Genomic DNA, 27238 nt, shown 5'->3' with positions numbered 1-27238 from the left:
AACTTGACAGCCAGTAACTAGTCTAAGGACATAAAAGACAGACTAAATACTGCTATATCCTGTCAACCTCCTTTTCCCCACTAACCATCTAGTCCAAGCTCACTATTTTTCCACAGCCAGCCTTCAAATACAAGTGTCATAACCTGAACTCTAAGTGAAGATTTTCCACGTGCTTCAGTGGGACTCCAGAGGGTAGATATGTCATGGCTGAAAAGAGATGCCAGCAGGAACAGCAAATTTCATGCAAAAGCAATTTTCGATGATTAGCTCTGAAATAAATTAAGTAAAGATTTTGAGAAATCCAGGTCCTAGAATAATGGTGTTGCTAGCTTCATGGAGTAAATATGAAACATTAACTGCTAATAATAACTTTAGCTAGAGTTTTATATTTGTTTTGTAAGTTTTTATGGCATGCTGTGTACATTCAGTATTCACAAAGGCTTTAATACGGAAAACAGAATGTATGTTTCAGTTGAGATGATGATTACTTTAATCTTCCAGATAATTAAATTTGACACAGTCCCCATAAAGCTTCAACTTATATCTGTGATATATTAAACTTAGAAAAGGTAAAGCAAAATATTAGATTCTTTATCTTTTAAAGGTTAGGCATTAGAACTTGCAATCAGCAAGATTTCAGTTCAAATAACAAACCCCAGAGAAAGGACATCCTAAAAAATTGCATGAAACACTTGGAAAAATCATGGGTTGGGTTTGCTTCTTGATTTTTTTTTTTTTTTTTTTAGAAAAAGTAATCTAGTTGTAGCCAATTGTTCAGAAAAAAAAATCTGTTCAGTGCAGAGAAGTTAATTGTTTGAAATTATGTTTATTTAGTTGCACCAGAGCAGAACTCAAGGAAAGTTCTCACTAGCTATATAGCGGCTGAATTTTGATTCCCAAATGGAAGCATGCAATTAAAACCACAATAGATGACAGATACTCTCTTCCCCTTGTCTCTTTCCCTGTGTTCTTGTCTCTCCACCAAGCAGTGTGTACCCATCTCCCTCTTGACCCTAGCAAACCTGTCTCATTCTGTATTAACAGGGAACAACTCTTTCACTCTTCTGTGAGATGAAGGTGGAGCAAGTAAAAACCTGGGAGTGACAGCTTCTCTCCTTCATCTTGCAGGGCTGGGCAGCAGCCTGGAGCTGTGTTTGCAAATATTTGCCAGCCTGTACATAACCCAGGAGAGAGAATATCTTCTGAGCTGTTGGTCACTAACATCCAGAGTTGCAGAGCTGCTGAGAAATAGAATTTCTCAGAGGCTTGTCAATGGCTACAACAAATAAACTTCCAGAAAGATGAAAATTGAATATGTCTACAAAAGAGCAAGTTGCCTTACCAAATCACTGTCAATTATTTAGGATAAATTGCTAGAATTTCTCAGTGTCAGGAAAATAACATATCCTCTCATTCATTTCCAAAAAAATTGGTTTTATTATGAATACACAGATAAAGCACCACAAAGAAGTCATGTCACAAACAACTCCAGAACAAAGAGTTAAAGCATGGCAGATACGTCAAACAGAAACCCAGAGTCTGAGGAAGTTAAGCACCTTTAAAAATAAATCCCCAATTTAACTATTGAAATCCCCAATTAATTAGTGAAATCTTGAAATCTATTGAAGGTTTGGTCCAATACCTATCCAAAAGTTTAGATTCAGTTTGGATCCTACTTTCTATGTCAATGCTCCCTATGAAAATTCCGGTTTTTCTGCTGTTTTCTTTACCAATGAGGCCACAAACCAGAAATTCAGGGATGGTTATTACATCCTGCTTTCATCACAGTAACAAACCTGCAGAGATTGTGTTTCACAGCGCTGCAGTGGCAGCAGCAGGGATGAGAAGGCAGGAAGACAGCTCTGCCTCTTTGCATCACTTAATAAAACACACATTACACAGGGCAGAGATAGTTGAAGATGACTTACATGAGACCCCTAAATCTCACTAAATCTTCTCAGGAATAAGCATTTTCCATTTTTCCCTGCAAGCACTGGGACTTTCTCTTTGATTTAAAATTTCTTGCCGCTCTTTGATCTCTCTGTTCAGAATGATCTCTGTACTCTGAATTTTCCCTCTGCTCACCCTCTGACTTCAATGAGTCCAGCTCACATAACACTCCTCACTCTCCCCTTCTGCTCCCTGCTCTGTACACAGACACCAGTCTGCCACCATTAGATTATATAGAACCCGTTGAACCAAATCTGCTCTACTCATAATCTCTGGCTATGTTGGTCACTGCAGACAAGCTCAAAGGCTTTATTTCTCTGATATCTTATTGTGCCGCTTTGTACAAGATACATCTGAAGAGGAAGATTTGTAATTGAAGGAACTTGCCATCTTAGTATGACCATGTAAACACCATCTTAGTATGACCAGGATGGACAGAGAGAGTGGAAAAGAGAAAAAAGTGAAGAGAGGAAAGGAAAATTTCCAATTATGAAACAAGATGGTAGAGAAGATTTTAAATAGGCAGCAACATTAGTGAGTTGGGGGTTTTTTTTGGAAGTGTTGGGCTGTTTGTTTCACTTTGGGGTTTGGGGATATTTTTGTGAATTTTGTACTTTTCTATCACTGCAATTTCACATATAGCCTAATTTGCATTTCTACTGGAAAGAAAGAAGTACCTTCTGCCATGCCTTTTATTCTGTGAAATTGTATTCATCCTGCTCTAATTCCAGTGATGGGACCAGTAAAGTTATAATGCATTACTCAGCTAACAAAAAGCTATGTATGGGCATTTTGCCTGTCAGGTCACTGAAGGAAGGAGAAACAATGCTGTTTAATACTCTTCTGCAGTGGTGAAGCATAACACATGGCTAATGCTAAAAACTAATCTCAGTTCACAGCTTATTGCCATCAACTATTTTATAATCAAGACAGTTCTGTTTCTCAAGTTTAGATGTTTGGAAGTGTTTGGACACTCCCATAGATTAATACTCCCATAAACTTCTCTAAGCAGGTGCCTCACATATGGCTAAACAGAATGGAGCTTTAACACTTCTTTTCTCATTTGAATTTTAAACTACGGCACCAGCACTAATGTCTCTTTTTTTCTTCAATAGGTAGTATTTCAGAAAACATTTGTCTGCAGGGGCAGAACTTGTGGGTTGTTTTTGGTTTTAATCTAATAACGTAAGAATAGTTTGTAACCAGCTACATTAAAAAGAGGTTAAAATGGAACGATGTGAAAATGAAACTGGAAGCACATCTTTCTTTCATGTTATTCAGTTAATTATTATTTTGTATTTATGGCTGTGATTAGGAATTCTTTCTACGTTCCTGTGTTGGTTTATTTATTATTCTTGGAGCATACAGTGATAGTGAGAGAGCAGTTCAGAAACAGCCAGATAAGCTTACACTTTGAAGTGCACAGAACTCTAATTAGGCTCTGGGGCTGTTTACAAAGCAGGGCCATAATCACACCATGAAGATTGTTAATATTTATTTGAAATCATGTTTAATTTGAGACTCATGGATGTATATTAGAAGGCTACACTACTCAGTTTATATAAATCCATTAGTATGTATTTAACTCACAAAATAAGCTAAGGTAGATACTTTAACAAGAGCTTCTCAGTGCTCCACCAGAAGAAGGCTTCAAGGTTAAGACACCAAAAAGTTCATGAAAACAACAGCTGTAGTTTGCATCACGTACTGCTGCTGGGGTGGGTGGATTTTAAGCATTTTCTTTCTTAAAATTATACACCCTTGTTGTTCGAAAATACAGGCCTGGACCATGGCATGAGGGAAAGAAGCATGCACATCTTGCAAAAGCAGTGTGTACAGAGGAAATTACAGTCACCTGGAGAGAGAGTGATTGTCCTTGAGGCTTCTCCACCCCTCTCCTACCACGAGGGAAGAGAATGCAGAGATGCCTGGCAGTGCACACTTGATATCATGGAGGGCACTCAGGAGACTTTCTCTGTTGGTCTGCTCTCTCATGGTCTACTATGACTGCACCCATTTAGCCCCTAGGCTGTTCAAAGGTTAACACCAGGGTGTTGGCAGGAGTCAAATGGGCACTGTTCTGAATGCAAAATATGGTGGGACACATAGGGTTGGGTCCACGGACTGATAAATTGCCCAGATATGGGCACAGTTACAAAAGGACACATATGTGCTAAATGCAACTTCTGGATATTTTTAATTTACCTTATTGAAAAATAGATATTAAAAAAAATAAAACAAATCCAAATGAATCAGAATGTGGCTTTGTCATATCAAGAATTTTGTTGAGATTTGTCAAGCTTCTGCTGAAATGTTTATGTTTTAACAGAATACATTTTATTTCCCTGTCTTTCCATAGGAACTTCTCTAAATCTTTCCAGTCTGCTCTGATTGGTGGCCGCTGTTTAACCTGATACATATCAGATTTCTCAAATACTGCAGATATTGCAGAACCAGATTTTCTTTTGGAAAGCAGCACAAGTAAAATTCAAAATTCAAAGTATTTCTTTCCCAGCCTGGTCTCCTAGATAGCATTTGGAGACATCTCCTGAGACGTGAAACAATGACACATGTCATGTGCCCAGTAGCCTTTTTTAATTAGATATAAAATTCGGATTCTGAATAATTCTTTTGTTTTGTGATACTTTTGGAGAATTATGGCATTGGTTTTTTGCTTCTCTAATAACGGGAAAGATGTTTGCATGCATCAGATCAGGTAGGCTGCATAAAACACTTGGCAAAGACACTCTGGATTTGCCACACTATTTGTTGCATTCTTTAGACAAGTCACAGCAAAGCTCAAACTGGCATCATGTTTAAAAAAAATATGTATCTCTGACTGCTTGAGCATATTTTGGATCCATACATCCTTCCAGACTCACGGGGCCAGAATCACACAGAAGAGCCAGAGATATACATAAGAATTTGATGAAGAGTCAGAGGAGAAGTCAATGTATTTTAGAGCAAGCTTGAAGAGCATGAGGCTTGTGCAATTGTTAGTTTACTTCCTGAGAGCTGGACTTAGTTGCTAGAACTAAAAACAATATCTCCATTCCTGTCCATCCTAGTACTCAATGCATTTTGTCTGGTCTTTGTCTTAAAGAGCAAAAAGGATCTCTGGTATTATGTTTGCAGACCAGAGTATGGATGGAACCACTAAGGGACAAAAACCAGATAGGTTTGGAAAGTGTAGGTCCTTCAGCTGGAAGTGCTGAGTAAGGGTAAGGTTATAGGGAATTAGCCTCTGCCTCCTGCCCGTGGCTGGCTTGAGAATGATGTGTTCAAGAACAATGAGCAGCACTTACAAGTAGATTCAGCCTTGAAAGGAAGATTGGAGAGGCACAGCCTTGCTTATGCTAACAAGAGGTTTCTAAAAATATTTCCAAAACAAGAAGTGGGAGAGGTCAGTGGTTGCAGTCCCAAGGCAGGCCAGGCCTGGGGGACAGGAAAGACACTGCCTTGGGAGAGTCAGGGGTGGAGCTGGTCTGAACTGGTGGGAGGACTGGCAGGGCAGGGAAGGTAGGGTCTGGTCCCTCTAAATATTTGCTTCTGGAATTACACAAAGACTCTTCCTGGGCGTGCATGCTGCTCCTCATGCATGAAGTGGGCAGCTGTCTCTCTCCTGAGGGTGTGCTATCTCTTCACCCCTCCAACACCAGCTGCTGCAATCCCCTCTTGTCAGCAACAGAGCCCTCTCCTTCAGATTCCCCTCATATTATTTTTTATTCAGCACACATCTTTGTTGACCCATCCCTTTTTTAAGAATTTACCTTTTTAGGGTTTTTTTTTTTTTTTTTAATCTCAGCCATTAAACACTGAATAAAACGAAATTATTCTGGAAGATAGCTGGAGTATTGACTGGACTATGACTGTGGTCAACACCAAAATTATACAAATACAAAATTATTCAAATACAAAAACCTGTGCCTGATTGTGGTCATTCTTAAGTTTCCAGACACAGTGAAGCCAAAAGATAGAGCTGCATCATGAATTTTATCTAGACGCTGGGTGTTGGTTTAGGACTTTGCTTTTTTTTGCATGCATTTTGCTGTAACATCTCTATACAGCTAATTGAATGTAAGGCATGAAAGAGTGCATTTTCCCAGTTACAGAAAGGGTATTTGTTTTCAGGAGATTTTCCAGTACACTGTCAAATAGAGCAGCACAACATTTTCCATTTTCTTTAAAAATACATTCTTGCCAACCCATAAATCTCAACCTTAAAACCTTTTGCCCTTAATGTCATTTGCAGTTCTCCAGGTCAGCTGTTTGGTTAAGAACAAATTAATGTAGTACACTCATGTTGATCAACATCAAAGTTTCACCTGGTGCGGTCTGTACCGTGTGTTCTTGGTACCAATGGCCCCCTCCCTCCGTTCAGACTGTAAGCATGAGTTTACCAGAGAAATGGAGGAAGTTCTTCCACACAAACAATCTGCAAGTAACTGCAGGCCTGTGAGTCAGGTAGATGTCTCTGTGAAAACAGCTACACCTTCAAGGGGAGCAGGAACAAGCCTGAGCTGAAATGGAAAATATCTCCACATCAGCAGACATTGTTTGGGTAGTAGCAACTGGGAATGTGGGAGGTGCTTGCCTGAGATTCAGAGTAGGGGTCTCAACAAGAATAATGGCACAGTGGTGGTGGCAGCTCAGCAGCTTTCCCCTGAACACATGGCTGTTTTCCAGCACAGAACTCCTTGTCATTGTCACCCTGGCCCTGCTGCCACCAGCTGCCTGTACCCTGGGCTCGTGGATGCCTTTTCAGCATCACGCGGGTATTGAGAGGTGCAGAGCAAAACTGAGTGTATTGTTCCACAAGGGGCTGTTTGTTAAATGATGCGAGAATGGGGATTGCAGCACAGCTCTGCACTAATGCAATCTTTTAACATGATTTAAAAAATCTTTAAAGATCATGTGCTTTCATATTGGATGGCAAATTCTTACCTCATTTTGTGACTATAATGGATGTCATGAATCTCAGATTTCCTGCTGATCATATGTATTTGCTTTTAACTGTATTCCCCATTTATATCTCTCTATACTTTTCTAAAATTAATATCCTTTATTTTCTATCCATATTTCTTGACTATCTATATCTAATTATTTACCTGCCCATGGCCCATTAAAAATTTTCTGATGTTTAATTCTTTACACAGTTTTACTTAGATTACCTATTTATTTGTGTTGTAGCATCACAAAAACAAGTGTTGTTAGCAATATTTCTCTGCTTCATCACAGTTTATTCCTCCTTTGACAATTTCCAGACCATTTTGTTGAACAGGTTGTAAGAACTATTTTAAATATTTTAAATATATTTATGTCAACATGCATAATATAACCCACAGTAACTCTCAAAGAATTAAACCCTAATTAGAAATATATGTATGTTGCTGATTTTATTTTTAAATTCTTAAAAGTTGTTTTAGCTTCTAAAATGAAAAATGGTCTGCATGTTTTTATTGACATTGTAGCCTGGAATAGGCACATGATTTTGAAAAGATTCCCCCAACACCACCCGTTGGTTCATATCTCCAAGCAGTCTTGGAGCATGCGAATTTGATGGTTTTCAAATGAAACTAAGCCAAAAGATGCACCCTGGTAGTGTGGCAGTGATCTCCAACCCAATCATGAAACCCAAGGGTTCATTCAGTTCACAAGATGCAGGTAGACATAGCTCAAAGTAACTCTACCTTGAGACGTGTCAAAACTTTGGTGCCATTTATTTTGCTGTATAAATCCTTTCTTTCTGGGTTATGTTTCCGGTAACATAGACACGGCCAGTGGTAGTTAAAACCCTATTTGAGACTGTCTTCACCCTTGTTGCCTTCTAAAATAGAGAAATTCAGCTCCTGATTAAGTTATCACTTACTGCATCTTTATTTAAAAGTGATGCTCTTCTGAGCTGTTCGCTCATAGCAACAACAGCAGATCTCATCTGAATACAGTCTACATGTTTCAAAACAGATACGTTGTGCTCTGGTCATCATGTCAGCATTTGCCTGTGTAAGCCTATGTCCAGATTTGCCTGTGCAAGCATTGCACTTGCTCTACGAGAAATTTTTGCAAGAATGATAATTAAGGAAAAAAACCAAAACACACATACAAAAAAAAAAAAAAAAAAAAAAAAAAAAAAAACACCAACAAAAAAACCACAGCCACGCAAGAGTGTGTTATCATATTGAATTTCTCTGGAGAGTGGTCTGCTTCTTTCTCCATCCGGCCTCAGAAAGAAGGAGGTGTGTAATGAGGAAAGCAACTGCAAACTATAGAGATCACTTTCTGCTGTTTTGTTCAAAGATACACACAGGACATTAGTATTTGCAGATGGTCTATAAAGGTAAAAGACAAAGGCCTAGATGGGAAGAAATTATGATCTGTATTAAATAGATGATGAGCCAGTTATTCCCTCAGTTACACTATTGCAAATCCCATAAATTTTCTTTCATTGTCAGAATGAGATAATGATTTCTCTTAAAGGAAATGATGACTAGTGAAAATGAAGGGAACTGAGAAGACACCAGAAAAAAAAATACAACAAATAATAAAGTGTGAAATAAATGATCTAATGTTATGAAGAGAAAAAACTATTTTTTTTTAGGAAGAAATTCAAAGGGAGTGAAAATCCCCTTGTTAAGGGTTAAAACTCTCAATTCTGTAATTTGGTCTCTGTATGCCAACCTTATGAGAAGTTAATCAATCAATTCTAATGATAATACTTCTAAAGAAAATAATGGTATTTAATATATCTATACCATATCTAATAGCTGTAGTTGCTGTAAAAGAAATTAAGAACTACCTGTAGAATGAACATGAAGACAACTTTATTTAACAGTTTTTGCTTTCCCGTATAACAGAGGGGATTAGGATTTTAAACTGGTATTTCTCATCCCTTCACACATTACCACATATAGTACTAAAAAGGGAAAAAGAGTCTCAGGCACTCCTTTATTCCTCCCTTTCTCCCTCAGGGAAGCCACAGGACACAGTAATCAATTAAAAAGATCAAAATAAGCAAGGTCAAATGGCTTCATTTGCTGTGACTATTAATCTCAGTTACATTCGTAAATATTTTTCATATGGGAACTTATCTTTCCACTCAGCAAAGACGTGGGGGCTTAGTTCCCTCTCCTTTTTTATTACCTCCCCTCTTCCTCTCATTTTTTTATTTCCTTTCACTAGTGTATTGTCATGAAGTACTAAATACAGGGAACTCAGAATCAGGCCCTATTCTCTGCCTTAACTAGGGTAAAATGAAAAAAAAATATGGTAACAAAAAAAATACCTGATCTCTAGATATTTAAAATTACTTTATCTCTCTTCTATTTCTTACCTTTTTCATGTCCAAATATGAAAGATTACCTGAAATATCAGCTAAGCAGGGAAATATTATCCTAATAAATGAGCATGCAAGTATGTGCCTGGTAAGTTATTTGATTAAACAGGAAGCTAGAATCCTATAGATATCCACAAATAAAGCCCCAAATCTAAATGACTGTATCGTTAGCTCATTTGTAAACTGTTCCAGATGTAAGATTTTGGCAGCTTTCCAGTAGGCTGGCTGCAGTCTGAGCTTTCCTGCATCCGCAGTGAGAACTGCAATGCCTGACTCTTCAAGGAAAAGCTCCACAAGGCTGATGACAAATTATATAAAGTAACAACCTGCCTGCCTGGCAAAGAGAAATCCAAAGAGATCCCCAGGCAGAGAATGCCCTTTTTCCTGGGGCTAAGCTACAGCCGTTTGACCTGGATGTGTGATCGATCTGCGTTATGCATCACCCGGTGAAAGCCCCTCTGAGGAGATCATTTAGTGATCATATCAGGGACTCCACTGCTAGAGCCTTGGATGTTATCTGGAAAAACACGAGAGACAGACGACTGGCAGGTGAGAAGGACCTTACATAAATATATTTTAAAATTCTTAAGGGATCAAAATCTATAGCAGTAGTTAGTGGTGCCATTTGCATGTGTATCAACGTAGCCTCTGAGCATTTCTCCAGCCTTTTGTTTGTGTGTCATGTTACATCTGTGCTGTGCCTAGGGTGGAACTGTGTGTGCTCCTCTAACTAGATGAGACAAACTTAGTTTAAAAGAGGAACAGCAGTGAATTTTGGTTCGGTATTATGGCACAAATTCCTCAGACTAAAGTGTGCTGAAGCATTTTATTTTGCTGTTAGGTCAGACCTTGTGCTTCACTGCTGTGATGTGCTTCAGTTGCGTTACGGAGCGTTTTGTAGCCAAGGAGTGTGTCAGTTGGAATATCTGGGCTGTGCACTGAGCAATTACTGGTATTTCCTCTGGCAAGGATTTCAGTGCTGTGAGCTCCAAGTGAGTATCAGGTATGCCAGAGCCAGACTTCTGAGATATAAATTACCAGCCATCTATAGAGCTTCAGTCCACATTTTTATTTTGACTTGCAAATATTCAAAAACTCGGGGCAGAGCATAATAGAGGGCTGGAGAAGAAGATAATTTAACTCACTTTATTTTTCTCTTCTATTACTGTCTGTTAGATGAATGATTCTCGTTCACCTTGCTGGGGTTGTTACTTTTATTTTGCAGCATTTAGAGGTTTCAAAAAAGGCAGCAGAAATGCACAATGGGTGTGCCTGCCAGAGGGAGCATTTTGGTTTGTTTGTATACTTACAGTGGGGGTGGTTTGTTCCAGGAGGAAGGAAGGAGGGAGGAGAAATGTGAATAATGATAAGATCGGATGAGATGACCAAGAGACAGACTTTATGGCTTACTAATGTAAACTGAACTTTTACATCACTCTCCTACGTTTACGTTTTGGAGAAATAAGAGTAGCTAAGTGCATAACAGACATTTGGTTGAGTACTGATTCCAAAACTGATTACATTGGGTAATCAGGCGGTGAGTGGCCATTGACTATAATGAAGCACGTGGGCAAAAATCTGCTCTGAATTAGACCTACTCATAAAAACCTTGTTCTGTCCACGTGTATAAGTGACTGGATTAATTCTGTGCCCATTCCCACAGATGGCAAAGGAAAGTGAGTTTCCTAGGCAGAGGAATTCAACTTTATACTGTTTTACAGTAAAAGCTCATGGTCACAGGAGATGGGGCCATCATATCGACTTTAGTGCTCTGTAGGTGGTAACAAATATGGAGTATCATAAAAGCACTAGACATTGACCTCTCTTCACAGCAAACAGAACTGGAGAGACAGTCCACTTCACCTCTCAAAAGTGTATTATAAAACTGGGATTCTTTGGTAGCCTTAAACACTGCAGGGCATGGAGCAGCAGTCACAACACAGGTCCTGATGTTCAGGACGTTGCTGAAACTCCACTGGAAGAAGCACTGAGAGGAAAGAAATTCTGAGTGAAAAGACATGGATGTTACACAAATCTATAAAAGGGAAGTCAGTGGGGCCAAGTCAGCCTTTGTTTAATCAGCGTGTTGCCTGGTCAGCTGGACACTTGTTTACTCTGAGATTCGTTGCCATTCTACCTGCTGGAGATGTTTATGTGAATGCTTTGAAGTAAGATTTTTAATTTATCATTAAATTCAGAATGGCATTTGCATCAACAGACTCCAAGTACCTCTGGCCTGTGTCCATATACAACAACTGCTACCAACTGTCTTCTATAAAATTGTTTCCCTCTCATCAGCTGACTTAGGAAAGCATTTAATGATATGTAATTTATACCTTCAGAATGTGACCTACATATGAAAGTATGCAGATTTTATCAGGATACAAAGAAAACTTGATAAATGTGTATATTTAACCTTGCATATGATTATCAAATATTTGGAGGCTAAACAACTGCTAATTATATTTCTGGAGACTCTGTCACATTCCTAGAAACAGGGAGTGAACGTGAACCCTTTAGCCCCTTTAGCTGCACTGATAAGGGTTGGCATGTTTTTATTCTACATGGCAGCTGGTTATGAGCCATCACAGTTTTTATCAATACAAGGCTTAGATGTTAGAGGACCCTTAAAAACTGTGACAGTTCCATTTTCCAGGCTGCGCTGCTGATGTAGACTTGTCAGTCCACTAGTATATTTGGTCTGCTGTCAGTCAGAAAATCTAGAAATCAGGCTAAGCCCCCAGTAAGAAGTACAGTATTTAGCTGGAGTAGATATCAGGGTGTATTCCAGAAAATACTTCATGATTCACAGAGATTCAGGGAGAGAAACAAAACAGCAAGTTGTGTTGCTGTTCTGTTTGTTCTCTGGGATATCAGCAGTTTAAACTGCTGACTACCTGAAAATGGTCAAGAAGGGTCATGACACTGAAAGAAGAAATCCTCTTAGATCAGCAATTTGTGCTATCAGGACATGCCTTTAAAAAAAACCCATTATTTGCAAAAGAAAGGAGAAAATCTGAAATACGCATTCTTCATGGCATATTCAAGACAAAGTAAATGTTTTGCCTTCAAAAAATCCTTCTAGCCTGCACACAGAAATAGTACTTCATGAAATGTAATTTGATATAATCATCAAACAGGGAGTCCTATCTACTTCCTATGTAGAAAATATATCATGGAAAACGTTTTTTCCATTAGATAAGAAGAAGACTTTGGGAAGACCTTGTTAGCAGCCTTCCGGTATCTAAAAGGGGCTCACAAGAAAGCTGGACAGGAACTTTTCACAAGGGCATGTAGGGAAAGGACAAGGGGTAATGGACTTAAACTGAAAGACAGTAGGTTTACACTAGATGTTAAGAGGAAATTCTGCACTGTAAGGGTAGTGAGGCACTGGCACAGGTTGCTCCCTGTCCCTGAAGGTGTTTGAGACAGGGCTGGATGGGGCTTTGAGCAGCCTGGTTTGGTGGAAGGTGTCCCTGCTTACAGCAAGGGGCTGGAACTAGATGATCTCTAAGATCCTTTCCAACCTAAACCACTCTATCATTCTAGGAGTCTATGATCATGTAGTCTTACTGACACAAAAGAAAGGGAGCAATAGTCCTGTATAAAGGCACCCAAATTATTTGAGATGCTGTTAAAATTGCATGGAATTAATTGACTGTAGCTGACAACATTTTGATTTTGAGTGGGTGCAGTAAAGGAATGCAAATGAATGCAGACTGCCCTCTCAGGTCACCTCTGTGTGCTCTCCCATACTGGGCACTGTAGAGCAGCATCCTCATGCTGCTTTCAAACCCCAGCACCAGCCCTGAGTTACTGCCTGTGTCGTCTCATCACGTGGCAGAGCAGCCTGTGATTCAGCCTGCTGGGGTGGAGCACTCTCATATTAATATATTGTTATACCATATTATGGTATATTCTTATGGTTGTATACATTTGGCATAGCATATAAATATGGTATCTATTTATAAAACACCTATCCTGAGGAGCAGTGAGCTGTAGCTCATCACAGTCACATCATAGCAGCACAGATCATGGTTTTCCACTGTCTTTTTTCCTCCTTCTTGATCTACGTAGAAAAAGAACATCTACACACATGTATATAGTCATATCTGATGATCTTAAAATGTGGAAAATTATTCACTAGGTAAATCATTAAATATTTTCTATTTCTGGGACAACTAAAATGCCCACTATAGGTGAGAAAAAATTTGGGGTAAGAGATAATAGAGTGAACAGCAAAAAATAAGGTCTAAGGAGAGAAGAAGACTTAAGTTGACAGAGCCTCTAAATAGGCAATTAAAAATTGTAACTTCTCCTGTTTCTGCATTCACAAGAAATATATTTGGAGTTCCCAGTTAATTCCCCTTACTAATGTCAGACCACATCCTCAGCTGGGAAGGAAAGAACATTCTGGCTTCTTCTGTGGACAGACCTCCCAAAGAGACCAGGATTTCATGCACAAGGGCAGCAGCACAGAATGAGCTTTCACAGAACAGGAAGCATCATTCTCAGCTCTCAGATGCACACACCCTCAAAACATTTGAGACAGATTTCTCCTAGTGCCTTTACTGTTTTCTGAATTTACATTACCCAATGTAACATTTATCTGCAATGTACTAAGAGCCATTGTGTGCACCATACAATAGGACTAAAGATCCTGGCTTTTATATATCCACCAGCATTTTTTGGAATGCATGATCAGACACTGAGTACAACTGACTACTAATGTGCCTCTCTTTTAAATTAAGTTTGTTTTTTTGTTTGTTTGTTTTTTTGGTTTTTTTTTTTTTTTTTTTTTTTATGGTGCAAGAGTTACATTGTTTTCTGAAATTCTGGTATTATAGACAAAAAGAAAAAGAATGTGTAGGTAGCCTGAGGTTGGTGAATTACTGATAGTTTTGCTGCAGTAGCTTAGCCATTGAAATTCTGAGGTAAAAAATTTGTTACTCGGTGTTTTAAAAATAAAATTTCAGCTATTCTAGTTGAAATAATATTATTTATTTACCTACTTACTGTTTCTCATATTCAATTGTCTTTTTTTTTTCTAATTTAAAGTTCACTAAAATTTCTCAATGTTGTATTTACCCCAGGAATGTATTTAATTTGAACCTTTTAGTCACCAGTGGTGGGCTTTTACCACCATTGTTTTTCTTGGTTTGTTTTCTGTTCATTATCAAAGAAATGCAAAATTACTCAATTTCCAAGATCTGTTATGGATAATTCTCATTATGCCTACTTTGCTAGTACTTGAATCATCCAGAAAGATTCTACATGTCCTCATAAGCTATTGCTAAAGACATAGCCAAAGAGGGAATTCTGGGGTTGGTGTACAAGTAATCCCATCAAACAATTCATTTCCATTTAGATTACTTTTCGAAGTCTGTCAGTCAACTTTCATCTAGTTCTCAAGGTTTTAGTACAAACTGGGTTATTTTTGAGTCTCCTAATGAAAAGTTTTCTGCAAGACCCTTTGGGTAGACCTTTTATTCTTTAATTTATGATAATTAGCTAAAATTATACCATTATTTAATTTTTTCTTTCTACTGGCCATTACCAATTTGCAGGACTTGTCAAGGAACACTGTATGCATCTGCTACATACTCTTTGTCCTTGCTGATGCCTAGTTTGTTCTCCATTATCAACATCCCTGTATTTCCAGTGGATTTATAATTGCTGTTTTCTCTTATACTTTTCTCTTACCTCTGATGCCTTAAAACATACCCATGTACAGACTGTGAAGTCTGTGTGTATATATATCTAATAATTCTTAAACATTTCCCAGGTATCGCTTATACTTCAAAGCTTGTCTGTAGCTGTCTATAGCAAGTAAAGGAAGGAAAGAAAGGAATTTTTATCCTTTGAAATTTTTTAAGCCCCAAGTTAAGTGAAGAATTTTGCACTACATTTCAACTGTCTTCAAAATTTATGCTCATGCAGAAGAGAAATTACATCTTGAAGTGTTTGCTTTGTTCTGAGATTGGAGAAAGATTTACAGTGTGTGTAGGTGAAATAAGGTCTTAGAAAATGGATATGTCCCAGAAACCAAGACCACTTGATATATAGCTTCAGATATATCACTGTTTGTCTCTATCAGCATTTTTAGGAAATTACTGACCCCCAGTCTGGAGGCAATCTCCTGCAGGTTTGGTACTTTACTCAGGCTATTATATAAATACTAAACATAACCACCTACCATGTTGCAGAGCATGATCAGCTATTGATTTGATACATGTTTGTAAATAGAGCATAATTTATGGAAAAGAAACAGGAAAACAGTAAACAAAAATTGTCTGATAACTAAAGGAGCTGTATCTATAATAAATCAAGTGTAGCGCATCCAGTGCAAAACAGATGAATAATTTATTTTGGTTGAATGGTAAAATATCATTACCATGTACAGTTTCCTCCCTTTGAGAGTGCTCATAAGCTTTGCTGTTATCAATATAATTACTAAAAAAGCTTATAGTGTAAGCATGTTTTTTGAGAAAACATCAGTTTCATTCTTGTAGTTTATTATTGTTCATATCTTTCAAATTCAGATATCAAATGCAAACAGAAGTAATACGTTTAATAAATAGCACATGCTTTTCTAGGTTTTGAAAATATTGCCACACTAAATTCCAAGAAGATATCTAGAGTATTGTATGCCTTTTTTAGCATTGGTGTTTTTATCATGGAATGACTGTAATTAATTTAAGGCAAAGTCCTTCAGTCAAAATACTCACTCAGAATGGCATTGGGAATTAAATGCATCATTGAATTCTTATTCCATATTCTGTTTCTTATTTTCTTACTGTCTATATGAAAAAGTAGAGGAGTATCAAAAAGGCTGTAGGTGCCTGTATTTTGAAGCTGGTGTTTATTTTCAGCTACCAGAATGTCTTGTTTCCAACCCTCTCACACTTCTAATTTGAAGTCTAATACCAAAAGAGGTTGAAGCTCTCAAAGGGAAGAGAATGTGTGCATATTCTGTCACCTTGTCTATTTGTAATAGATATTTTCATAAAACAGAGCTAAATTGTACTGCTGGGAGACTGGACAATTTGAAAGTTTTATATATGACTTTCCCATTTTCCTCCACTAGTGAAATTTTAAACATTTCTCTCATGGAGCTCCACCATCATTTCTGTAATCAGCCAACAATAATGGCACTGTTTAGTCCAAGTTTATAATAAGAAGAACACAGTATACTAAGCATATTGAAAAGGGGTTGCTACAAAATCCTCATGCATTCGAATTACAACAGCTGGAGAGGATTATGGAATACACACTTTTTTCAGAGTTCTGATTTTTTCCATAGTCATTGTAGCCAAATTTAGGACTGCAGCAATCAGCCAGCAAGCCCATGTCCTGTCCTGCCTGAGATTTTAGAAATGTGAAGTATCCAGTACCCAGACACTTCAGCAATTAGGAATTTTTAGAAATAACTTCACTGTTTCTTGGGGACTCCAAACTGATCTTTATTAGCATGGGTGAAGGAGGAAGGGAGCACACCCAGAGCCATCCACAAATCGTGCCCGAGAGGAACTGAGGAATTGTGTAACTCTGCATGTGGAGAATGAGCACCCAAATGAGAAGAATGTCACTGTTCCATCCGGCAGCTCGGAAAGGAGTGGAAGGAAAGATGCAATACACCTGGCAACCACCTGTTAGGAAACCAGCCTCATCATTTATATTTTTCAGCATGCAAGGCTTGTATGTGGTACACGTTGTCAAATGGGGATTAAAAATGAGTGAGAAAGATGAAAATTATGGTCTGCTCTCCCCAGGCGCAATTTTGTAATTCATCATTGTAGATATTGTTAAACTCTAGTCTTAAACACGGGATAGCACAAGACAAGCAGCATTGTGTCTCTGCTAGAAGTCTGTGCTAATGACAGACAACCAGGAGGCCTCATCTTCTCCTGCTCTTTGAACATCCATGTGCACTTACCAAAAGCAGAGGCTCATAATCCCCAGACCCAGCTCCCTAGACTGTGTATTCTTTCAGCACTGAGCAGGCCTTTTGCACATCTAAAAGACCACTATATATTTGAAACATTCCTAAAAACTGCTGAAAGTGCTGAACTGCTTTGTATCTGATTGTTTGGAAGGAGTCTTGCTCACAAAATATTTCAACTGCTACAGTTCTGCTAACATCTGGACATCTTCCTTACGTCAAAGGTGGATGATGAGATCCAGATGCTATGACTTACTGATGTTTTCATTAAGTTCTTAGCAGTTTTGTCTTTGTTTTGTTTACCAACTGCAACTTCTTAACTCCAAGTCACATATGTGATTGTTACTGGGGAGAGGGGGGAGAAGAGCTGGAAAGGAGGGGGGCAGCCAGAGAAATTAAATTAGTCTTTGGCCCAGATCCAAAAGAACTGATTTCTCTTATTACAATGCTCTGTTCCAGGATATGCAGTCTGTGGGAAGGTCAGCCCCAGATGATAAGAAGCATTTCACCAAGCTGCTATTTTCAGTAAAAATGAGCTATATGATTTGCTAATTATGTTCTAATTTAAAAGTAAACATGTTTAGCTATGAAGACAACAGGAAATGAGGATGTAAGATAATATTAGTGGCAACGTTGTGAACTTTGCATTTACAATCATGCCTAAATCCAACTGCCATGCAGAGAATATTTATTACTCTGAGGGAATGCCACTATTGGAGCAGACACAGGAGGGAGCCTACTTATATTGTAGGCTACACATTAGGAACTCACTGAATACTTCTTTGGTAACAAAACAAAAACAAAAAACAAAAACCCAGAAAACAGCCAAACATATCCAAGAATCTGTATAGTATCTCTGTGGCAACAAATGCCTAATATTTGCTAATTACACAAATTATTATTCTCTACCTATTATAGAATTGCTTTTATAAGACTTTAAACCATTTCCAAAGACTATTTCCTTCAGCTTTTTACTACTGAAAATAGAACTAGTGCTTACAGAACAGCTTTCCTTGCAATTTACATCTTATTAAGAGGTTGAAGTGAGTTTTCAAAAACTGACTAAACTTGCATTCGCATTTTATGTAGCCATGCACTTAAATTTTTGAGGGTGTTGAAAGAGAGAGAAACATCACAACACACTGATAGTCTGACTGATCAATTAATAAATGTTATTAATAAATGTTGCAGCACTGTGAAAGAAATTGAGATCAAGAAAATCCTGTTCTGAAGATATCTGTTAAACAATCACTGTCTGTGCTCAGTAGGAGGAGGTAAAATCAGAATCCATAGAAGTATGTATTATGTACCCAAAAAAATGCAGCAGCCACTCAGACCAGCTTAGGCAGAGAATTTTTCAATCCACTGATCTTCCTCCTGCACTGCCATGTTCACCAGCTTGGGAAAACATGGGGGAAAACATATGGGAAAACAAAAAAATGGGACAAATTATCCCAGTGCAGGAAGTATCTCCCTGTACAGAGTTTGCTCAGTGATACCAGTATTTCCAAACTCTTGGAAGGTCAATTAGCATTATAGTTTATTTTTTGAGTTATGGATGTGTTTGTCTGAGGGTGCACATATCTGTGTTAATCTTATACAAAGGCAGCTAATAAAAATAATAGGAGAGAAATGTTTATGTAGATTCTACTTCCACGTGGTAAATTAAACATACAAAAAAGGAATGAACAAAAGAAATTTATAACAGCTAGCCAGTCAGTTAGTTGGGCAACAGAAAAAAATACAATAGCACAAATAGGTAATAAAATCTGAGAAGCTATTTTCAAAGCAATATATTAAAAATTTGTGACCAGATGTGCAAAGATGTAGGATTTTTTTTTTACTTCATCCTACTTCACACCCATGTCTCTTGTGATTTGACTTCAAATGCATCTTTATTTTCTCGTGTTCTCTTATGTGAAAATAGAATGGAGCCCATCCATTACTGTAGCTTTTGGATTATACTGTATTAGAAATTAGAGTGGTTTATGTTTTGTGATTTCTCACAAATGGGGATGAGAGTTTGGCACATTTTTCTGAGGGACCTGAGCTAAAAGAAACTGATTGCTGGAAAGGCATAAGGAAAAAGGAAATCTGCATTCTGCTTTTCTTTCCTTCTTTCACATTTTGAGGTGCCACTCGTGTACCAATACAATTTCATTTGGCAGAGAGAGATAAGACAGAACCAATACAAGGCTGTTCAACTTTAGATGATATTTTCATCGATGTTCTAAAAAGCTCTTAGTCTCTATCAGTATTCTGTTCAAATTTCACAGCATTCTTTCAGAGTTTCTGCAAGAGCTACTTCATGTTGTAGTTCTGTTTTGGCGGCCATCCTGACAAAGTATCTGCCATGTATCTGCAAAATATCTGCCATGTGAGCTGAAGGAACAACTGGCCTGCCCTGATGAGCCATGGGCAAGAAGAGTTTGGTGGGTAACTGCCTGTCACTGCCAGCAAATAATCTCAAGGCTTTAAGCTGATGCTGGTCCATGAGACTGAGGAAAATAGAAATTTGTGTTGTCCCATGTATAGTTCATATATCATTGAATGTACAAGATGGCCTTTTTTGCTTTTACTTTGTTCATCAATCTGATAATCTTCCAGGTGCTATAGGTGAAATACATAAAAGAAGGCATGATTTCAAAAGGTGAAGTAAGCAGTTCACTTCCATCCAAGGCTCTTGTATAACATCTTGTGCTTTGCAATATCATTTGTCCATCCTTGTAGAGAGTATTCAGAGCTGAGGGACAGAGACATGACTGTGAAGTGTTCCCACAAGGCTGGTACAAAAGAAGTCTGACTTCAATCTTATATTTTCTCTCCATATCCACTACTTGTCAAGACATGTCTATTTTTCCCTCAGTGAGGTACACAGCTGCTTTGTGTGTTGTGCTTACCTTGATGCCCTAGCTCTTACCATGCCTACTTCTCCTCATCCCAAACACATTCATTTAAAGATGGTAAATTAAACCTTCCAGCATGCGATAGTCATCTGCCATGATGTTACCTCTGACCAGCAGCTAATCAAATATTCCTGTTTTTTGGAACCCCACACAGAGACAAAAAGCATAACGTTTTTCAATGCAGATGAAAACAACTTTACTGAGCAACCTGAGTGAGAGAAGGTTTACTTTACTATCAGTTAGTTTGTTAAGAGTGCTTAGTAATTTGGGGGAGATATAAATTTGAGTGATCTTGCTATAGGGAAGTTCAGATAAAGCTGAAAGTTTGGTAGGTTTCAAAAAGCTAAGAAACCTTGGATAATAATTTTGAGGACAGTTGATGAAGTCAAGCAGAACACTGATTTTGTTTCCTTCTGCTTTTAGTTGATGACACAGTGAATGAATTTCCTGAAGAGGAAAAACTCTTGTCTTTTTCCTAGTATGAGAAGGCGCTGCCTAAAAATGTCTCATTATGCAGAACCAAGACAAAGAGAATTGCAATCAGACATTTATGTTGATGAATTTGTTTGTTTTTCTGCTGCAAGAATTTGCTGAATGGACAAAACCACAACTCCAGTTTCTAATACAGAAGTGCTGACCATATTCTTCTGTGCACCACACATTTTAGAAGCCTGAGAACATAATGAGGATTACAGTATTGATAAAATCCTGACATTTAATCTTTTAGCCAGAATCAGAGTGGCTTTTTTTTTTCACAATTGTATCAACAAAGAAAAGGAAGATGATGTTTCCATATGATTTTTTCAATCAAGTAGATATTACTACATACAGTGCATACATACACACACACACACACACACACACACACACACATATATATATATGCTTCTTGCTATGTTGATTAATCTTCTAGATTTCTACAATAAACTGAAAGACATAGGAAGAATGCTTAAGCAAAAATAATCTCATAGTCAGAATTTCTCTAAATTTCTCTAATAAGTTTCTCTAATAAGACTGTTCTTTGGCTTTAAATCTAATGTTGGGGTCAATCCAGAATTCCCAGAGAGCTCTTTACTAGTTGATTGCCAGTTCATCTTTTTTGTGTCTCAGATCATATGGAATAGTAACAGTTCCTTTTCTGAGGCCAAAAAGAATACTATGACCAGCAGCTCTAACCTTCTACATCACAAATCCCATAAAATCTTACGCAGTAACTTGCACATTTGAGAATTCTATATGGTTCATTTTAATTTTTGAGTTCTGATATCTATTTTCTGAATTTTCATACTCTAGTAGTAACCTCTATAATTTGATTTTGAGTCTTTTGTTCACTGGAAGATGAAATTATCTACAGTCTGTTAGGACCCTCAAACAAGCACTCAGATACTTCAAGCAAGAGGGAAAATAACTGTACAAATATTTATCACTGGCATCAGCACAAGTATTGTAGAAACACAGTTTCCTTGGCTTATTTCCCAGACATGGCAGCTTTTAATATAACTTGAAGCCACTTTTCAGTTTGGGTCTGTCCTTTGAAAATATTTGATAAAATCTGTTCTATTTCTTATGGGCATATGTTGTCATCTATAGGCTTTAAGGGTTTGGCCTGCAACCTGACATGGTAAGATGTTACATATGTTCACTTCATATAATTTCAGAAGAAACCTCCTTCTGTACCCCTTAGAAATGCTGTACTGCAGTGAACTATAGGCACAGCTATGTTCCATGGTATACTAACCTTCCTGAAGCTGACTGGTGTATATCTGTCTTTTAATATTCTGGATATTTTTTCTTCAACTGAATATGCAGAACAGTTAAAACAATGGGCACTCAGTGAAAGTGGAAAAAAATGAGATATTAGGCTAGAAATGAAATTATCTCAATTTCTGGATCAAATATTAGATATAAATGTAGATATTGCCAATGAATTTAATCTAAGAAATTTCTTAAGTATCTTATAATAGGCTATTGTATGTGAAGCAATAAAATTAGATGATCTCAATTTGAAATGCTTTCACATTACAGAAAATTTAAATAATTTTTTACTTACTAGGAGTAAGGAATTTTGCTAATGTGAAAGCAACAATAACTTTGCTGAGGAAAGAATGTAGTACAACAGAATATCTGTGTATTGAAGACAGGTATTTTGATGAGATTTCAAAGATCAATAAAAAGATAATCCATATTTCTCAATCTTTCCAACTGCCATGAGAAGTAGCAACGATTTAGCAAACCTAAGTGGAAATGTTTGTAACATGGTATTTTTGCACTTTACTGCCACTGCAACATTTATGAGTGACTATAAAACCTAAGTCCTTCCCCACTATCCCACTATCTGAATTCCTATATTGTTCTATTATCCATCAGATCTATGTGTTTAAGAACAGAAATAAGGACCATCTCCTTTCTTTTTTTTTCCTCAGACTGCAGAAAGCAAAAATGATTGCTAAGAAACTTGTCTTACTCCTTTCACAAGTTCACCTTCTTCTTCCATGTTTTAATTAGCACTATTTATAATACTTCTTTTGCTCATAAGACATCTTATATTGTAATGTCATTGGGGTTAGCATCCTCACACAGCCTGTTTGAAAGCTGAAACCAGTAGTTTCTGATCCCTGAGAGCCCACCACTGCTTTTAATAAGATCTACTGAAGCTGTTAAGAATTAAAGGTCATTACAGCTTTGTGTATATTTGGGCTATTTGGCAAAATTAGCTTGCCATGGTGGCCTGATGGGTAATGATGAGCACATCTGGTTCCATTTCTTTGGAGCTACCACAGCAAGATGTAATTTCAAGCATGAGGTTTCAGTATTTACCACCTGGGGAAATCCTCACAGGGATTTAACTCTTCTCTGCCCACTTTAAGATCATTTACTCTGGTTCTTCCTTTGTCTTCAGTGCATCAAACCATTTAATTCCCACCCTTTCAGATTTCTGCCAGGGACCAGTTCACAAAATGAAGTAGAAAATTGTTTGTGACAAGGATAGACAACACCATATGTTCATGCAATGCCTGGAACAGGTGCTGGGCACACTCGAACTTATACATCTTTCCATAGATACAGTGCTGTAGATGAAATTTTGCTTTAGAGGGTTCACAGCAATGAGCAAACCTGACTTTTTTTCAGAATGGCAGAAAGCTTACATACTGTATAATGTGTTGCAAGAAAGAGAAAAGAATTAGACAACCAGGAAAATTTATCTTTAATAAGTAAGAGTATTTAAAGAAATTATTTCATTAAAAACATTAGAAACTATGATTTTTTTTTTTATGTTTCAAAGACAGTTCGGTTGAAATGTTAAGTCCATTACCACAAAAGGCATAGCAAAAAACCCCCCACAGATGACTATAGTGCAGTTTCTTAGTGCTAGAAATACATGCAATTAATTACCTTTATTACAAAAATTCTATCATATTTAAAATATTACTAAAATCTACTGTTCTGTACATCTTATAATTTTTCTTTTTTTTTTTGTTATTTATTTTGCTGGTCATAACTCATTAAATTGAAAGGACATGAGTGGAAATGAGGAGCAGCACAGATGTTGAGCTACACACAGGAGTACACCAGAACTTCCATTGATATTTTCCTGTATTCTCAAAGTAGACAAGGTTAGATTGCACACCTGCCTGTCTTACCATTAATGATTACTAGAAGGCATGAGAAATAATAGTACATTATTCAGAAGTAGAAGAGGAATTTTAAAAACCAGGAATAGTTCCATGGGACCAAAATTAATTTATAGTTGTTCTTGAAAAGCAGAATGCATTTTATACCCAGCAAGTGTGGGCTTTTTCTCTTTTGTCTCAATTATTTGCATCTTTCTAAATCATCATGAGAGCTAGGGAGTGGAAACACCTCCTCCTGTACATTTAACAACATAACTAAAATCTCTACATGGATTTGTTCTCTATTTGTTCCTATTTGTGTGAAAGCTGGCATATAATGAAATTAAAGGCAAAACCAAAACAGGCACTTGGTCTTGAAGCAAAAAGCAAGTAGGGTCATCATCACTCTTATGGGTAAGCCCATGAAACTGGATTTGACTTCAGGTTCTTAATTGCCATCAGACATCTGAGTCCTCCTGGTATGTGGCAAAAACATGGTACTTTTAGCAGAAAGGTGCCCCAGTATAGCTTCTTGAAGAAAGCTAGAACAGAAGACTGATAACTCATCAAAAAAAAAAAAAAATGGAAATGGAAATGGAAATAAAATTCCTGTACTGAGACTGAATCTTAGCTGCCTGAGACTTGCTCTCCCATTTGCCTAACACTTTGCAAAAAAATTCTCATGAAACATCTGCAACCTGTCCAAAAAACTAGTCTCAGAGGAATTTGTGTCATCATGCTAAAAACACTTCTTGTACTTATGACTAACACAAATAAATCAGTATACCAGAACTAATTTATAATGAGAAAAAGAATCACACTTCCCCCCTCCCCTGATTTTTAATTTGTTTACTAGATGAAATCAGTCTACTAAAAAGCCCAATACATTACATAAAAGTACTCATTTTATGGGTACAGAATAATTAGTGCTTGTAACTGGTGAACTGGGATAAGCAGGAAATAAACTTTGCCTTTTCATTAGCAAGACACCAATTTCAATAATATTTGAATTTTCTTCACCATTAAAGGATTTTTAATATAATTCACAGCTTAACTGAGGTTGTGAACATCATATGATCCAAGATGTTGTGTTGCAGGGAAGTCCTACTCCAAATTATTTTTCCTTTTCCCACAGACTCAATCTGAAGCATGCTATGCACCATACTGTGGCTGAAGTGGTTTTCTTGTCAAAGAGAGCATTGTTAATTTTAATGGAGTTACAACAAATACTCAATAGTACAGTGATAGTAACACTAGAAAAGACCCAAAATACTTGAGCAAGTCTTCCTTTTCTCTTGTCCAGAATCAATACAGCAAGTCCCTTCATGCTGGAAGCCCCATGTGTAGTTCTGCTGCCATTCCAGTACTCCACATATGTACACAGAAAAAACACTTCCAACTCTGAAATTCAATTGTCCAGTGAAAGGCAAAGAGGAAAAATCTGCACATTCAGCAGTTTTGACCTTTTAAAGCTAATGTATGCCCACCCTTTCCAGAAGAGTGTTCCTTGCAAATTCCGTGCTGTCCAGCAGGACCTCCTTAATGCTCTCCCTGCAATATGCATATGTAGTGACATCATCCCACAAAAATCCCCCTGGTTCAGTCTGCTCCAGTGTAGGTGTGCAGGATATGAGTACAGCCATGGCTCCAGAGAGTTCATCTCCTCACATGAGGATAGAGGAAATTTTGTAATGCTTTTCAATAGCTCTGTCCTTTAGTTCTTGCCTGTTACACAAATTAATTCAGAAGCATTTTTGTGTACATAATGGCAAACGGATTCAAACTTTGTTCTCACTCACACTTGAGCCCTCGTAACAGTGCTTAATACTCTGCTTCTTTGAAGTCCCTTTAAACTCAACAGGCTGATAGAAATAGCAGTGAAACTCCAAGCAGCTTTAGAAACCATCTTTCTCTCTGCTCAAGGTGAGGGTAAGCAGTGCAGCAGTGGCTGGAACCGCAGCATTTTAGGCAGAGTAACTCTTTTTAAGACGAGACTAAAACTGCTGAATCTTTACAGCCAGTCAGACATGCTCAGCTGGTAGCGACTATGCCTCAGTCTTACCTTATTCTTCACCCTGTGGGGACAGACTAATGAAATTCTCATCTCTTGGCCTACAAACAGGCAAGCACGAAGGTGGGTTTTCTGCCTTTTTCCCACAAACTCAGGGTGAGCTGATGGGTTTACCACTGAATTCCTTGTATGCAAATGAATGCATCCACACATCACTGGGTAGGAGAACTTAAAGATGGGAATAGCTTAGCATAAAAAAAATACAGTGGGGCTTTAAATCAAATTGTATAGTCAAAATATAATTCCACTGTGTAGCAACAAAATAGACTTCAGGAGAATCAGAATCTGTTTTCTAAGCTGTAATTTTCTATATGTTTGCCACTTGTACCTTAATTTTAACTCAAAGCATGTTTTAAATTTACTGTATTTATTATTTTAAATATTACTGTAGCATTAAATATTTTGTAGTGAACTGAAATGTCACTAGAGGGAAAAAATCCCAAAAAACTCTGCTGAGACATATCTATTAGGCAGTTTTGTTAATTAAGACTGAAAGGAGAAATTCAAGAACAAAGCTCAAAATGACATGAACAACACAAGACACAAAGAAAAATCATCCAGTATTGACATTCACCAGAGGAAAATGAACGGAACTCACTATTCAACTTACTACTTTCTGCAAAACCTTGTGAAACAGCAATAAAACCAAGAATCTAAATAACCCATCTATTTCAGCAACAGCTAGTAAACTAAACAAACAGCAGCATGGATGAATCTTATCTGTCTTTGGCATGACTCTTCACAGTTTCTTAGCAGCTGCTACATTAAAGAGCACCCCTGAGAGAATTACCTTTGGGGCTCTGCAAGTGTCTTTAAAACTCTGAACTTTAAAATTGACAGACTGTCTTCAAAAAATATTTTGTATGTATGTCAGGACTGTCATGAATTTGAGACACTGTGTGTGGTCTTATGGGTCTCATTAAATCCTGTGACTAGGATAGCTAACTACATGCAATATACTATAAGTGTAATTAATAGGAGTAAATGGGACCCCCTTGACTTATGCAAATAAGGCATCATTCGTTTATTCAGCCATCTGTTCTGATTTGAGTAGGCATTTCCCAGTATGCCAGAAATTACATTTACTTTAGTTTTCCACAAAAATTATTATTAATAATGATGACTCATTCTGAAGAAGGATTTTTTTCTTCTCCCACCTGGGTTCATTCCTTACAGATAAACAAAGATCAGCTCATCTGACAGGGAGTTACCTCTGTCCTCACCATTCACACCCTTAAAATATCATCAAGAAATCATAGCAGCTGTTTCCAAATGTATTGCACTTGAGGTGGAAAGTGACACGAGTGCTTTATAGCTCTGTATTTACAAGATATCAAAGTGGTTTCTTAGAGAGTAGTGCAATTTCCCTTCTGCTCTGGGTGCACAAAATCAGTGAACCCAATAAACTAGAAAGCCTCATTAATG

At 37.5% G+C, this 27238-nt stretch overlaps 1 protein-coding gene across 6 annotated transcripts in view; it reads left to right on the top strand.

Moving 5' to 3' along the window:
* DLC1 (DLC1 Rho GTPase activating protein) overlaps positions 1–27238 on the top strand; it is a 215074-nt gene that overhangs the window by 105785 nt on the left and 82051 nt on the right. The window contains exon 1 of one of the 6 annotated variants that reach the window (XM_068186804.1): positions 9355–9832. The exons of the other annotated variants lie outside the window; for them this stretch is intronic. Coding sequence (XP_068042905.1) covers positions 9718–9832 — 115 coding nt within the window. The 5' untranslated portion in view covers positions 9355–9717. Of the gene's footprint in view, positions 1–9354; positions 9833–27238 lie in introns of those variants that run through there. 6 annotated transcript variants of the gene reach the window in all.

Source organism: Anomalospiza imberbis, chromosome 4 (assembly GCF_031753505.1).
Source record: "Anomalospiza imberbis isolate Cuckoo-Finch-1a 21T00152 chromosome 4, ASM3175350v1, whole genome shotgun sequence".
Taxonomy (NCBI): domain Eukaryota; kingdom Metazoa; phylum Chordata; class Aves; order Passeriformes; family Viduidae; genus Anomalospiza; species Anomalospiza imberbis.
Note: the sequence above shows the minus strand (reverse complement) of the source record. Positions and strands in the feature narration are given on the sequence as shown.